This window comes from Periplaneta americana, chromosome 12 (assembly GCF_040183065.1).
Source record: "Periplaneta americana isolate PAMFEO1 chromosome 12, P.americana_PAMFEO1_priV1, whole genome shotgun sequence".
NCBI lineage: Eukaryota > Metazoa > Arthropoda > Insecta > Blattodea > Blattidae > Periplaneta > Periplaneta americana.
The window spans coordinates 83,533,990-83,549,739 of record NC_091128.1 but is presented as its reverse complement, the minus strand read 5'-3'; the positions used below and the strand labels follow the sequence as shown (position 1 = coordinate 83,549,739).

The window sequence follows — 15,750 nt, the reverse complement described above, 5'->3', positions numbered from 1 at the left end:
TACAGCTGCATTTATTGTTGTTCCCTTCTCCACGAAATCGACCAGCAACACACCCTTCTGATCCCAGAAGACAGTAGCCATCACTTTACCAGCTGACTTCACGACTTTGAATTTCATGGTTATGGGGAACCTGGATGCTTCCACTCCATGCTTGTCCTTTTTGTTTCTGGGGTATGGTGGTGAACCCATGACTCTTCACTAGTGACAATAAGCTGAAGAAAATTTTGGCCGCCAATGGCACGTTGCTGCAAGAATGACAGGGCACAAGCCATTCTATGAGCTTCGTGGTCTTCTTCGTGGAACTCATTGTGCACACTTTGTGAAATCCCAATTGCTCAATACATGCGGCTAACTGTTCCACATGACAGACCCAGGTCATGCATAAGTTCTGTGATGGTGACTCTCCTGTTCTCCAATAGTGCATGCTCAATGTATGTTTTGTTCTCTGCTATGCCAACTGTTGTGAGTCTGCCACACAGTCGACTGTTGTCACCTTCACGGTTCGAAATTTGATGCACCATTTTGCCACACTATGACGATTCATCATGCTTTTGCCATAGACGTACACCAACTGATGATGAATCTCTGCAGCTGACATCTTCTTTGCATTGAAAAATTGAATTACAGCACGAACTTCCTGCTTGACCATTGTTCCAGTGAACCTCCATCTTTAACTAGCTTTTGTCAGCAAATGGTTGTGCACAATGCTACCAACTGAAACAATACAAACATTTCGCCATAGTTAGATGCTGTCTAGCTTCAAGGCCACGGACAATAAATGCCTTGTAAACTTACTTTTGGGATGACCCTCGTATTATTAAGAGGGGTCAGATGTTATGCACTGAAAAACCGCGAAATATGTATGTAATTAAGCGATTTAAAACAGGGATTTATGCATTAACAACCTAGAAAATATGTACTATCCAAAACCTAACAAATATGTACCATCCAAAACCTAACAAAATGATGAAATAATAAAAAAATCGAAATTATGTTTTCATCCAATATTTTTTATATTGAAAATCTAAGTTAACATATAATCTACCAAAGCAATAAAAATGTTGTAAAACTCACCAAATTTGTGGACTGGAACAGCTGCTGCTGAAGTGAATTTAATTCTTCCCATTGCAGTCCATAACAGTAACCATTTTAAAGTTTGAAAACAGAAATGATTCTCTGTTGCGTAGACTAAGAATTGATTTGTATTAAGAAAAACAATGTTCGGCTACAACAGATGTTATAGACGCATATTTAAAATCTGCTATTTCTTCTAGGACGTTTTTTCAAGGTCCAACAATTTGCTCTCTGTTTTACCAGACAAGATATTGGCAATATGTTGTAATGTATGATACCCCAAATTTTTTTTACTACTTTCTTTGCAATTTTACCTGACGCAGATTTAAGCTCTAGTACGAGATTTCCTATTAGATTTATTTTTGTGACAAGTGATAAGTCATTTCATTTGAGCACTGTGATGGCAGTAAAAATGCAGTTGAAATGTGACTTAATGTAAATTAATTCCTTCTTTATTCCATCCATACATGTAGCACCCCTCGCTTCAACAATGCTTTCTGCTTCATTTTCATTTAGTTCTTTTAGTATGTTCTCAATAATGTGAAAATTGTTACAACAATGTATGGCAGCCTGTAACCAGGTCCCCCGTCTCCTAATGATCGCCTCAGGAGGAAGTGGAATTTATGGAGCCAACTGTTTAAGCAAATTGATTATACTCGGAGATTTAAGGAAAATTTTTTTACACCTTGATGTTAAACTATTAACAGTAGGAAAATTTAAGTCCACAGTTTCACTCAGGCATTGCATGTGCCAAGCATGTTACATGAATCATTCTATTATAAAAAAGTTTTAGCCCCCTCACCTGCCTTAACCATATAGGGGGCAGCATCAAATAAGAACAAAACAACATTTTCATATCTAATTCCCTCTGGCCACAATAACAATATTGCGTTATTGAATATTTTCGCGATTGTTGAATGATTTGTCGCAGCTATTCCTTCCACAGTTAGAAGATAAGCCTTTCAAATTCCATTTTGACCGGGAGTGCCAACAAATACATTACATACAAATCATTTATACGCATCTGGAGTTTCATCCAAACAAACCCAGATTAGATTATCTTTAATAGAATCATGAATTTCTTGTATTGTTTTTTCGTAAATTAATGGAACATACTGTTTGCAAAGAGTAAACTCATGTAGTATAGTCTGTTTTATATGTTTTCTAAGAACGCACGTAATTTAGGATGTTCTAATATATTCATTTATAGAGCAGAATGTCCGTACAAGTGAAAGCTTCACATAGGTCTTTATTAAAGGTTGACAACTGGGGGTCTGAAATAGAACAAGTTGCTTCGTTTGGGGTATTTACTTTTAGCATAGGTGTTTAACACTTTTTTTTGAGTGAAACATTTTTTAAATGTTTTGCTGTTTTCAAAATTTACTTCGCTTGAAAACGAGTATACGCACTTATACGTCTTTCACACACAACACAAAATAAAACGAGGCCATCTGTAGTAAACACACCTTCATTTTCACGTACATATTATATACTTAGATGAGTAAATAATCTTGATTTCACTGGCAGCATTTTTCTATAAGCAAGTGTTGGGGTTTAACTATAACGTCTATCACAAAGTAACATCCAACCACTCAATATTCACAATCAAAACTAAACTGTAATGCAGAAGCACTCTGGCCTAACTTTTCTGCTGAATCCACATCAGGGAAGTCCTGGCCTTGACCAATGGTATTATTTTTAGTAGTTACATCTGAGAGCGGATAGTATGCCGAGGAGGAAGGGTCAACTGAGTGTCAACACATCCCTTATTGTGATTGCGTCATACTCAAGACTTGGGAGTCCAACTCACTACTAAATGTGCCCTACTTGTCTGGTGAATTCCCATCGGAAATTCTCCGGCCCAGACCAACGGTATTTTCCAGATACGGTTCTGGTTTTATTTTAATTTATTTGTAATTTATTTTATTATTATTTTAAAATAGGTAATTAATTATATTCTTTAAAACATTTTCCTGTGAAAATCGAAAAACATGTAGGCTATAATTGTACTGATATTCTCTAATATTTTGCAATTATGAAAAACTCCAAAACATGCAAAAACATGCACTATAAAATTTACATTTTCTGTCTGGGGAAACATTGTTTCGTGCACATATTGCAAAATGCATATGTTTTAACCAAATAGAAAAAAGTTATTACATACATATCCTAGCCCTAATTATTAATAAAAGTTATGTGTTGAACTACAGATCAAAATTGCTACTGTTTAAGATGTGCACCATGGCAACTATGCAGGAAGTTATAGATCGAAATTTCCACTGTCTACACTTGCAATGTTTATCACATTTACATGTAGGCCTACTTCACCAGCCCAGACCCAAGTTGAATGTTCTGTAAATGTCACAAAACTAGTCTCTTGGGAAACATGATGTAATGCACTAGTTTCCCATTGTTACTGTACCAGTGAAGAAAATTATTATTATAAATTACAGAGGAGTAGTAGGATGAGACAGAGAAAACAGGATTATAACAAAAAATCCTATGTCCTCACAAATGACACTTGAATTCATTTGATTTTGGACTCCAAGTACCCAGCTTGGAAAATGTATGTTTTAGGAATTCACTTAATGGTGTGCCTATACAGAATGTAACGAAACAAGTGGACAAAACTTCAGGCATGGATTCCTCATATGTACAGAAGAAAAAAATGGTTATATCAACATGGGTCCAGGAAATGCTCGTTTTCTGGATAGGGCTTGCAAGTATGATCACAGTCCAGTCCAGTACGTTTGTTTGCCAGAATTATTATGATGCAACTATTCAAAATGTCCATCTCCTACCTGCAGCTCAACATCTCGAGATCCAAACATGCTCCCAAATTCCTGGCATAGTTTTTATTGTCTGACAGCCTTCCAGAATCCGCTGACGGAGAGTTCCATCGTTATTCACAGAAGCTGAATACACCAACGATTTTAAATGCTTTCACAGCAAGAAGTGCAATGGGTTAAGATCTAGTGAACATGGAGGCCAAATATGTTTGGATCTTGATGAGATGATGAGCTGCAGTCTGTAATTTGGCAGGAGGTGGACATTTTAAACAGTTCATCTAAGAAAATGCAAACAGAATGCATCATAATAGTTCCAGCAAAGAAATGTACTGGAGTGTACTGTGATCATACTTGCGAGCCCTACTCAGAAATCAAGCATTTCCGGACCTATGTTGATACAGTGATCACTCTGGGATCCAGAAAATCTGATAACATTAACTGATTGATAACAATATCCGAAAAATTTAAATTGAAAGTTGCTGTATTTACTACGTATTCATAGCCTATATTACACTACAATCATAAATATAACTAAGTTATAACACAGTATCACTGATAGTTAATTCTTTCAATCACTTAAAATAGTCATTAATTGTTGTTTGTTTTTTTGGTTTTTTTTTTTTTTTTTTACTTTCTCGCAGGAGTTCATTAATGAATCTTCCACACTCATTTTTTTTAAAGTCTACTGAACACCATGTTGCAAAACATCTAATGCCTGCCGCATTTCAGCATTCGTTGGCAGTTAAAAACTTCACAATGCAAAAGCAGAAACTAAATTACTGTACTAACATAAAGGATGAAACATCTTTTGTCGTCTAAAAGAAAAAGTGGGAGTTACTGTACTAACATAAGGGATGAAACATCTTTTGTCGCCTAAATGAGAAAGTGAGGGAAGGGTACTACCCATGCTGACTGATCTTCCTTCTTTGAAGTCGAACATCCTACCCATCCCCAACTGAGCAAGCTGTTGAGGAGCTCATCACTGGCAATACAACAGTTATGCAGCAGTTGGAAGTAACGGTACATTCTTCCCCAATCATAACTGTGATAACATTAACCGAATCTATGATCACATTAAACAGAATTTTTTTCTACATTTTAGTATTAGTCCCTACGGGAACTCATATAAATCTATACTAATAATAAATCTGTAGCCGAAATTTTTCTGGTAATTTTCGATTTTCCAAAAATAATTGGTCCTAACATATATAATTAACCAACCTGAAACCGAAAATCGCATTTTTTAAATTTTTGTTTGTATGTCTGTCTGTATGTTTGTTACCTTTTCACGCGATAATGGCTGAACCGATTTATATGAAAATTGGAATATAAATTAAGTTCGTTGTAACTTAGATTTTAGTCTATATGGCATTCAAAATACTTTATTTAAAAGGGGGGTTATAAGGGGGCCAGAATTAAATAAATGGAAATATCTCGCTTATTATTGATTTTTGTGAAAAATGTTACATAACAAACGTTTCTTTAAAAATGATTTCCGATAAGTTTTATTCTTTACAAAATTTTGATAGGACTAATATTTAATGAGATAAATGAGTTTTAAAATTAAAATAATGCCATCTAAGACGGTGCAATGAATTAAGAATAGACTTCGTCTATAAGGGGCCTTGGACAACAACAATCGAAACAGGGGCCTAGGACATCAACAATCGAAAGCTATTAAACATAGCCTACAGAGAATGTTTCTGTCTTTGTATGAAGTAATATCAGAAGCTAAATTAACCGATTTGTATAATTAATTATTATTTCACCATTGGAAAGTGTAGTTTCTCTAGATGGACATAATGCTATAATGTTATTACAGTAACGTTTGAGTAAATCGAAGACAGGTAAGATTAAAACAGCTTCTTATGCACAGAAAATTTGATAGGCTATTTTGTACATTCGTTTTCTGTATTTCTTAAAATAATATTTATGTACACTCATTTTAATCTCAGAGAATTAACGAACAACGAGAGTGTATTGATTTAATATGCAGTAATAGTATGTTAGCTTAGCAATCCATTATTTTATAATTTAAATTTTAACTATGCTCAATTGAATCGTGTTAAAATACATAAAATATATATGCAATAAACGCAATGCAAAAAAAATTGGGTAATGAGCAAAGCAGATTATCTTGCGCTGTTGTAAAAGTTGTTCCCTGGATCAAACGTCCTATTTTAATTATGTAATTACTTTATATTTATTTCTAACAGGTGCAGTGGAGCGCACGGGTACGGCTAGTGATAACATAAATCGATAACATTATCTGTGATTACAATAAGTGGTGTTCACTGTATAACTATTTTTTTCTTCTATACACACGAGGAATCCATATACATGAAGTTTTGCCTTAATTTTTTCGATACACCTGTATAGAATTTAACTACCATATAACAAATTATCATGCCTACATGTCCAGTTTTAAAATAAACAACTACACAATTCTGTCTTGAGTCTCAACATTAACACAATTTAAAACTGTCAACTATCGAATCTTCTCTGCTTAATTCTCTTACTTTTTCTTAAACCAGCTAGGAAAAGAGCCGTGCAAAAAAGCAAAATTTCTGTGAAAGTCAACTGTTTTTATGTACTAATTCTATAATGCTTCACAAAACTTCCTCAGCATTTCTGCATTTATGAAAACTATTTCTCCCGAGCATTTTTTGGGGACATAGATTATATCCTACACTATTTTATTTAGTACTGTTTTTTTTAATAAAAAGAAAATTGTTTCAGCTGATTATTCAGTCATCACTATTTTGCTTACCCAAGGCTTTTAAATAAACTCTATTAATTTATTCAAACAAGAATTCCGATAACTTATTTCAAATGTTTACTTCTGATTTGTGTGCCTATATAGCATTAATCAAATTAAAATTAAATCGAGAATATGTTTTAGAAAATGCTCAGTCATGTCGAACCATATATTTTGAAGTGAATATTTTTATGAAAACAACATAATTATTATGAAGTAATAGATAATAATTTTAAATGACACGATACCTATATTTTTGTTGTTGACTGATACAGAATATTATTTTTTAATTGTTATGCAGTAATTCATTTGTTTTATGTAGAAATGTGTTACTATGGCAAAATATTTATTTATGATAAGTGTTAAAAATTATATTTATTTTGTGAGCAGGAATGTTTGCGAAATGAGGTTGCAGGCCTAGTGGAGCGCACCTGTGAGCAAAATAAGATCATTTTTAACATGTGTGATGTACATAATTTTTTATCAGCTGTTTGCTCATGATGGTATACAAACGATTCCTTCAACTTCTCCACTGTTGTAGTCTGCCACATTATAACAGCCAAACTTTATCACATTAAAAGTAAGCAGTAACATAGCTCAGTGGTAGAGCCTTTGACTGCAAATTAAGAGGCGCTCCCTCCAATTTTTTAAATTAAATATAATTCTTAATTGTTTCATATAATTATCAATACAATAATAAAATTGTTGAAGCAAGTTACCGTACTTAATCTGTGTAAATTTTTTAAGTAAATGTAATCATATCTAGTCATGCTTTTCCAATTCACTGCGGGCTAAAGCAAGGAGATGCACTATCACCTTTACTTTTTAACTTTGCTCTAGAATATGCCATTAGGAAAGTTCAGGATAACAGAGTGGGTTTGGAATTGAACGGGTTAAATCAGCTTCTTGTCTATGTGGATGACGTGAATATGTTAGGAGAAAATCCAGAAACAATTAGGAAAAACACGGAAATTTTACTTGAAGCAAGTAAAGCGATAGGTTTGGAAGTAAACCCCGAAAAGACAAAGTATATGATTATGTCTCGTGACCAGAATATTCTACGAAATGGAAATATAAAAATTGGAGATTTATCTTTCAAAGAGGTGGAAAAATTCAAATATCTTGGAGCAACAGTAACAAATATAAATGACACTCGGGAGGAAATTAAACGCAGAATAAATATGGGAAATGTGTGTTATTATTCGGTTGAGAAGCTTTTGTCATCTAGTCTCCTGTCAAAAAATCTGAAAGTTAGAATTTATAAAACAGTTCTATTACCGGTTATTCTGTATGGTTGTGAAACTTGAACTCTCACTTTGAGAGAGGAACAGAGATTAAGGGTGTTTGAGAATAAGGTTCTTAGGAAAATATTTGGGGCTAAAAGGAAGAAGTTACAGGAGAATAGAGAAAGTTACACAACACAGAACTGCATGCATTGTAATCTTCACCTGACATAATTAGGAACATTAAATCCAGACATTTGAGATGGGCAGAGCATGTAGCACGTACAGGCAAATCCAGAAATGCATATAGTGTTAGTTGGGAGGCTGGAGGGAAAAAGACCTTTAGGGAGGCCGAGACGTAGATGGGAGGATAATATTAAAATGGATTTGATGGAGGTGGAATATGATGATAGAGACTGGATTAATCATGCACAGGACAGGGACCAATGGCGGCTTATGTGAGGGCGGCAATGAACCTCCGGGTTCCTTAAAAGCCATTTGTAAGTAAGTCATATTTAAAAGCACCTAAACCTACCATTGTTTTATTGATTGGTCTAAATTGTTTCCTTGTGAAATCTATGGGAAACAATAAATTGATGATCGGTCTTAACAGTAGAAAGTTGGCATTAAACATATTTTTCGCATTAGTATTAAACATACTTTTGGTATGCTATAGTACAATAGTTACTTAACATGCTAGCCTAACATAAAAAGATATACATTTAGGAATGGCTGTCTAAAACAAAAATTTTTTATAAGTTTTGTTATGGTACTTCTTATCTTATAGTACAGACATACAGTACAGATTCCTTAAAAACAATGAGAAAAATGAGATTCTGATGGCGACAGAAACAGAATAAAGTGATAAAACACATAGCCTATATGGAAAAGGTACAGTACACTTTATAAATGAACTTAGCCAATCAGCACCTACTTCTCAGTCACTTAGGATTAGGAGAGAAAAAAAAAAAAAAAAAAAAACATGAGCATTTCAGAAATGTAAAAAGATCCGATACACCATCTACTAACGAAAATTTGACATTTAATGTTTTGCTAAAGGTCAAAAAGAAAGTACTGCATTTTTCGTTCAATTAATTAGAATCTAGATTGAATCTTCTATCTCTCTACACACCATACATTGAACTGATGTCTAATTTATGTTGCGTTATATCATGAAACTGAGAGATGGTATGCCCTATAACTTTACAAACATATATCTTTATTAAAAAAAAAAAAAGCGAGTTTTAGTAAAATCGAGGATCAATGACAGGTTAGGTTTGATTTGTTCAGGCTTTTAGTACGCCTTGCATAATATATGCTTTTTGATACAGGTACACAAATGGATTTACTCTGGACTAAGAAAGAAGTGCTTTGAGGTGATGATTTCCTATGAAAATATCTGAGAAAATCTCACCATGCTTGTCCAAACACCTGTTCCAACAGCGACCAAGGCATCTATGCCAGCATAGGAGAAATTTGTGTCAAGTCTCTGAAGCCACATCATGATGGCTTACTGATCGACTGTATCAGTGTTGAATCGCTTACCACCCAGGTGCTTCTTCAATGGTCCGGAGAGATGAAAATCAGTGGGTACCAGGTCAGGGCTGTAGGAAGGATGTTCCAGTACCTCCCGTTGGAAGCACCATTTCACACTGTACACCTCTGATGATAAGGTGCCTTTCAGATGCAAAAACTGGATCACACTATATGCACTTCCATGTTTGACCATGTTTCTGTGAGTCAGCCATTTTACAACTAATATTGCGAAGGTCTAACGCAATATATGCGCCATCTAATGGTCACGTAATAAAACTGTGGTCTGCTGCTGCGGCCCTGGAGAAAATTCGTACAAGAGGAGGAATATGTCACCTGCAAGAGTTCTTGTTACCTTACTTTTTTAGTCATCCTCATAAGTTATATGAAACGAAGGTGGGGTGAGTTTATAGCTCTCACAGTGATCATATCATGTCTTCAGAGTGGTGTGCTACAATTTTCATAATTTAAATACATTTCCTTCTCCCATATGTTGGGTATAGCATTCACCGACCTCTTATTTGCAAAATTATAATTACACTTTTCTTGTACTACATGAAATTACACAGTTAACAATTAAAGCATACAAGCCCTCGGAATGACTCTATACAAGTAGCTTAAAACCGTGCCTTAATATTGCGAGAAATCAAGGTCAACTGTACAAAAAAAACTGAACTATGGCCCCTTGATCCTATCATATTCTTTTGCAGTTCAATATAGCATATTGTTACGATGAAATTATACTTAAATAGACCATTTTCATATAAAAAAATCTATTGCAGTTAATTATTTACAGTGTGTACCCAAAGATCCTACACATGTAATATGCCACAGATGTAGGCCTATAAAAAAAATAAGACAGAAAGAAAGAAAGGGAATGTAACATTACTCAAACAAATATTAAAAATCAAATCACGCGCCATTCCTTTTTTCTTTTACTTCCAACTCTACATGAAACAGTCATTAATGCTGGAACACTTTCCTTACAGTAAGCTTTCCTGTATTCGAGAGTCTAGCCAAAACTCTCCTTGGTTCATTTATTTTTTTTTTACTTGGTTACCGTATTTAATGACGCTGTATCAACTACTGCGTTATTTAGTGTCGAAGAGATTGATTGTGAGATGGTATTAGGCGAGATGAGGCCGAGAATTCGCCATAGATTACCTGACATTCGCTTTATGGTTGGAGAAAATCTCGGAAAAAACCCAACGAAGTAAACGGTCCAAGCAGAAATCGAACCCAAACCCGAGCACAGCCCCGATCAGCAGGCGAATATGTCATCCACCTGATCTACGCCAGTAACTTCTTCATTTAATTGAGTATCTTATTGCATATTGTATAAAAATGTAAAATATGAAGGGACAATCATACAGGTGGACGAAGGACTTTCAGATTTGATTAGCTAGAAAAACGTTGATTTTGGTAGGCCTACACTAAAGTTTCCCAGAAAATAATGCATAATACAGTATATTAACTCGAAAATAAGACCTATTTGACCAGATTTTTCTTTAAATTTGGGAGGGTCTTATATTCGCATCGGGTCTTAAAACCAAGTAGACCTACAGTACCCGGCCACATTATTATAATCACTCACATTTTTACTGTACTTTACATATTACTTCCTCATTTGAACTCTGGTTTCCTTTCTTATGCAGAATTCACATTACATATTTAATTTTTAAACAGTACTAAGTAAAATTACAATTATAACAATGTTAATTCAAGAAATAGCCTATTGATAAATAACCAACCACACCTCATTTTTACAGAAATTTCAATATTTCGTACGACCTCCTTTGGCTTTAATTACGGCTTCAATTCTCTTTGGCATGCTTACAATACACTTCTGTATTATTTCCTGGATCCTCTCATTGTGATTCCAAACATGTGTCAGCCTTTTACTAAGTCGAACTCTGGTAGTAATAAATTCTTTTGCCATCTCTCTTGTTATGAGGACCCAGACGTTCTCAATGGGATTCAAGTCCGGTGAGTTTCCTGACCATGGCAAATGTGGAATGTTTTTGGAAGCCAGAAACGTTTTGACTCTCCTAGCAGTGTGGCAAGGCGCACCATCTTGCATAAAAATATATTTCTCCCCATTTGGGAACCATTCGTTCAACTGAGGGATAAGCCTGTTTTCCAATACCTGGATATATTGATCTTGTTTCATTGTTCCCTGAACAATGTAGAGTCGTCCTGAACCTTTGCCTGATATCACAGACCATATCATGACTGATATTGGGTGTTTAACTGTGTTAACCAGGCATCAGGAGCAAAATTTTCTCCCTTTCGTCGACGAACAAACATTGCTTTGTCCATCAAACACTGAAAGGTTAATTCATCGGAGAAGCAAACCTGAAAATTGTCAAAGAAACTGATAAAAACTCTAAATTTTGTCTTTAAGAATTAAATACAAAACAAAATTTAGAGTTTTTATCAGTTTCTTTGACAATTTTCAGATTTGCTTCTCCGATGAATCAAACTTTCAGTGTTTGATGGACAAAGCAATGTTTGTTCGTCGACGAAAGGGAGAAAATTTTGCTCCTGATGCCTGGTTAACACAGTTAAACACCCAATATCAGTCATGATATGGTCTGTGATATCAGGCAAAGGTTCAGGACGACTCTACATTGTTCAGGGAACAATGAAACAAGATCAATATATCCAGGTATTGGAAAACAGGCTTATCCCTCAGTTGAACGAATGGTTCCCAAATGGGGAGAAATATATTTTTATGCACGATGGTGCACCTTGCCACACTGCTAGGAGAGTCAAAACGTTTCTGGCTTCCAAAAACATTCCACCTTTGCCATGGTCAGGAAACTCACCGGACTTGAATCCCATTGAGAAAGTCTGGGTCCTCATAACAAGAGAGATGGCAAAGAATTTATTACTACCAGAGTTCGACTTAGTAAAAGGCTGACACATGTTTGGAATCACAATGAGAGGATCCAGGAAATAATACAGAAGTGTATTGTAAGCATGCCAAAGAGAATTGAAGCCGTAATTAAAGCCAAAGGAGGTCGTACGAAATATTGAAATTTCTGTAAAAACGAGGTGTGGTTGGTTATTTATCAATAGGCTATTTCTTGAATTAACATTGTTATAATTGTAATTTTACTTAGTACTGTTTAAAAATTAAATATGTAATGTGAATTCTGCATAAGAAAGGAAACCAGAGTTCAAATGAGGAAGTAATATGTAAAGTACAGTAAAAATGTGAGTGATTATAATAATGTGGCCAGGTACTGTATATAGGTAGAAACATGAAAATGCAATTTGAGGAGTTAGATTGTAACTAAGAAAAAAATTACTGTATTAACACAGACACACAACTCGCAGCCTACACTCCATTTCTCTCGGAAAATTAAAAAACATCAAATTTAAATGAAAACTTATAACTTTTCCGGGATTTCATTTTCTTATGCAGTATCTCAATCGCACAAGGTACCTAACAGCACTATGCCACTCAAGCACAAGGCTAGCGGTAGTTACTGATTTTATGAGCTGTAATACTGAAAGCCATGATCAAGTAGACGTTCAGCCAGCTTCCACACTTCTGCGATCTCATTGTTTTCGCTAAATGGTACTGAAAGAGGGTAACTTAAAGTGTCTTTGGGCTGAACCTAACAGTACTACACATACTAATGACGTCTATTGACTTCGGAATCTATTGTATTCTCTTGACAACGATTTTCGGTAATTTTAAAGATACGATGGAAAGGTATGATGTCATATCACTTAAATAATCTGAAAAACTTACAGTTTCTGTCCCACTTAGAATACCGCACTAGAATTCTGTTATCGGTGTAAAAGAATACTTAAAAAAATTAGGAAGGTCTGATGGGGTCTTATTTTCGAGTAAATACGGTAGTTTGATAGGAGGCATTTACCTCAAATTTGGGCAGGTAACGAGACGTGCCCTTCACATGACGCTTACGGACGAAAAATAGCAAATCATCACAGTCAATGCAATGTTCTGTCTGAAACAGAAAATGCCTGACAAACAAGTCGGTCCAATATGTAGTTCCTTGCAGCATCACAAAACCAGAATCTGAAATAAACCACAAAATGTTATCTATAATAGTCATGGCTGAAAAAAAGGAAATTACGGCGGAAATGGAATAGAGCGCTACAATTCACTCGGTCAATTTATTATAAAGGATGTAAATAAAGATAACATTTTCAGGAAACACAGTAGATCTATACAGGTCTCATTGCATATCAACATTTTACCAGTATTACGAAAGCGTAAGTAACACCGGAATAATCCTCACCATCTTTCAACAGCTGCCGCATTTCCTTTGTCCTCTGGAAGTTAATTTCCTCTAATAACTGTTCAAGCATCGTTGGTGCTTTCAGCAATGAAGATGCACTTGCAAACGCCATTCTTAATGTACTGTACACACCTCCTTTTAACAGATGCAGAATATAATTTGTATTTATATATAGATACTATATTTATACACTACTACTCACGTACAAAACGAATTATGGGATCCCGAAATATTAATGTACACTATCAATCCTAAAGTATCGTAATATGGACGAGACAGCTATCACACACATTTTTTCCACTGTTGGTAAATCATAGATTTCCCCCCCCAAGTATACAACACAAAATGATTCACCCTCAGGCACACAGTCACATTGCCGCCAACATTCCGGGGATTCCGCTTTCAACTATAAATCGATGGACTGTTGGCGTTACTGAGTGCGACACCACGTGACTTGTATACGTATACCAAATAGCGGCAAGTTCAATTTTTATTCAGAATAATTCATTTTATTGTGTTATTTTATGACGCTGTATCAACATCTAGGTTATTTAGCATCTGAATGAAATGAAGGTGATAATGACGGTGAAATGAGTCCGGGATCCAGCACCGAAAGTTACCCAGCTTTGCTCGTATTGGATTGAGGGAAAACCCAGGAAAAAACCTCAACCAGGTAACTTGCCCCAACCGGGAATCGAAACCGGGCCACCTGGTTTCGCGGCCAGACGTGTTGACCGTTACTCCACAGGTGTGGACTTATTCAGAATAATATTCACACAGCAAATATTTTACTTTTTTATCCTGGCGATTTCTTCTTTCTTGCTGCATATTATTTATAACCAAAGTAATGTTCTAGTGAGTAAACATTAGCTTCATTTCTAAATAAACACTAATTTAAGGGGGATTGGATTTATAGATTTTCAACTGTTCGGTGCATGATGACGGATCTGTACAATATTTTAAGGTAGGCGCTCACTTACCGGAAAAAAAAAATTCGTTCGTTGCGTTCGGATTTTTATTATAGTATCGCTCATTTGTCCGCATTTCCAAATTAATAATCAAATACCGGTAGTGTTTTAATTTACCCCTAGAGTGTATTATTTCACTGTAGTGTTCAGAGTCCGTGGATATCCATGGTAGTGTTCTGAGCTCAATCTCAATAGTGGCGGATGATTCAAATTACAATGTGATTGTGTTGGTGTAATTTGTAAGAGTCTACTAATAGTTTTTCATATTTTAACAAGTTAAAGTGAAGTGTTCCCATTGTGTTAATACTTAGTGTTGTATTATACATTTTATTATTGATTACTAATATTATTTTCTTTTGTGAATAATATATATGTTTTCGTGTTTTGTGCGAGTGTTTTGGGTGATCTTGATCTTCAAGCATGGACACTACATTAGTAAATGGACAATTTGATTTACACAGAGATTTGGCACGCATCTTAATTCAGAAACAGAAATCCCTCTGTCCAAGTGAAGCCACAGTTTAGTTTAAGTGCAGTGCAAGAAAAGACACAAGGCACAGATTGCGAATTGCTGTATTGGTAATGGTAATATATATATATATATATATATATATATATATATATATATATATATATATATATTTGACCCAATTATTATACAGTAGGTTATACTACTCTGTAATTTGTGAAATTTACAAATTTACGATGTTAACTGTATAGAAGATATATTATATGACTCAAAAAAATATACTTTTTTCATATTTATAAAATGGGTCAGAGAGACTCCCAAAGTTGGAAGTGTTAACTTTCTGAACACGATGAAATAGCCTACTCGAAAGTCTAATACAATTACCATGAAAGCCTAAAAACGCATATAGCTTCAACATCAGCTTTTAATTCAATTTCCGCAGAATCCAAATTACATTTGTAATAGACAAAAATGCTGCTGGGAAAGGTTTGCTAACATACTTCCATTAGCCCTACAATTGGTTCAGTATTTTCCCATATCTTGCCCTATACATAAAGTGAAATAATTATTGCTCCAAGCCGTTCTTCCGCTATGAGGTGATCACGAATCTGATGACATTCTTGTTAGCTATTATTATTAAGCCGCCAGTGAACGGGTCA

General features: G+C 35.0%; 1 protein-coding gene across 2 annotated transcripts in view; it reads right to left on the bottom strand.

The window, feature by feature from the left end:
* The window catches only part of LOC138710627 (uncharacterized protein KIAA0930 homolog), an 82,705-nt gene extending 68,801 nt beyond the window's left edge, over positions 1-13,904 (bottom strand). For both annotated transcript variants that reach the window (XM_069841651.1, XM_069841652.1), the window contains exons 1-2: positions 13,655-13,904; positions 13,271-13,431 (exon numbers count right to left, since the gene is read on the bottom strand). In XM_069841651.1, the coding sequence (XP_069697752.1) occupies positions 13,271-13,431; positions 13,655-13,766 (273 nt within the window). In that variant the 5' untranslated portion in view covers positions 13,767-13,904. The remainder of the gene's footprint in view (positions 1-13,270; positions 13,432-13,654) is intronic.
* Positions 13,905-15,750: the final 1,846 nt, after the last annotated feature.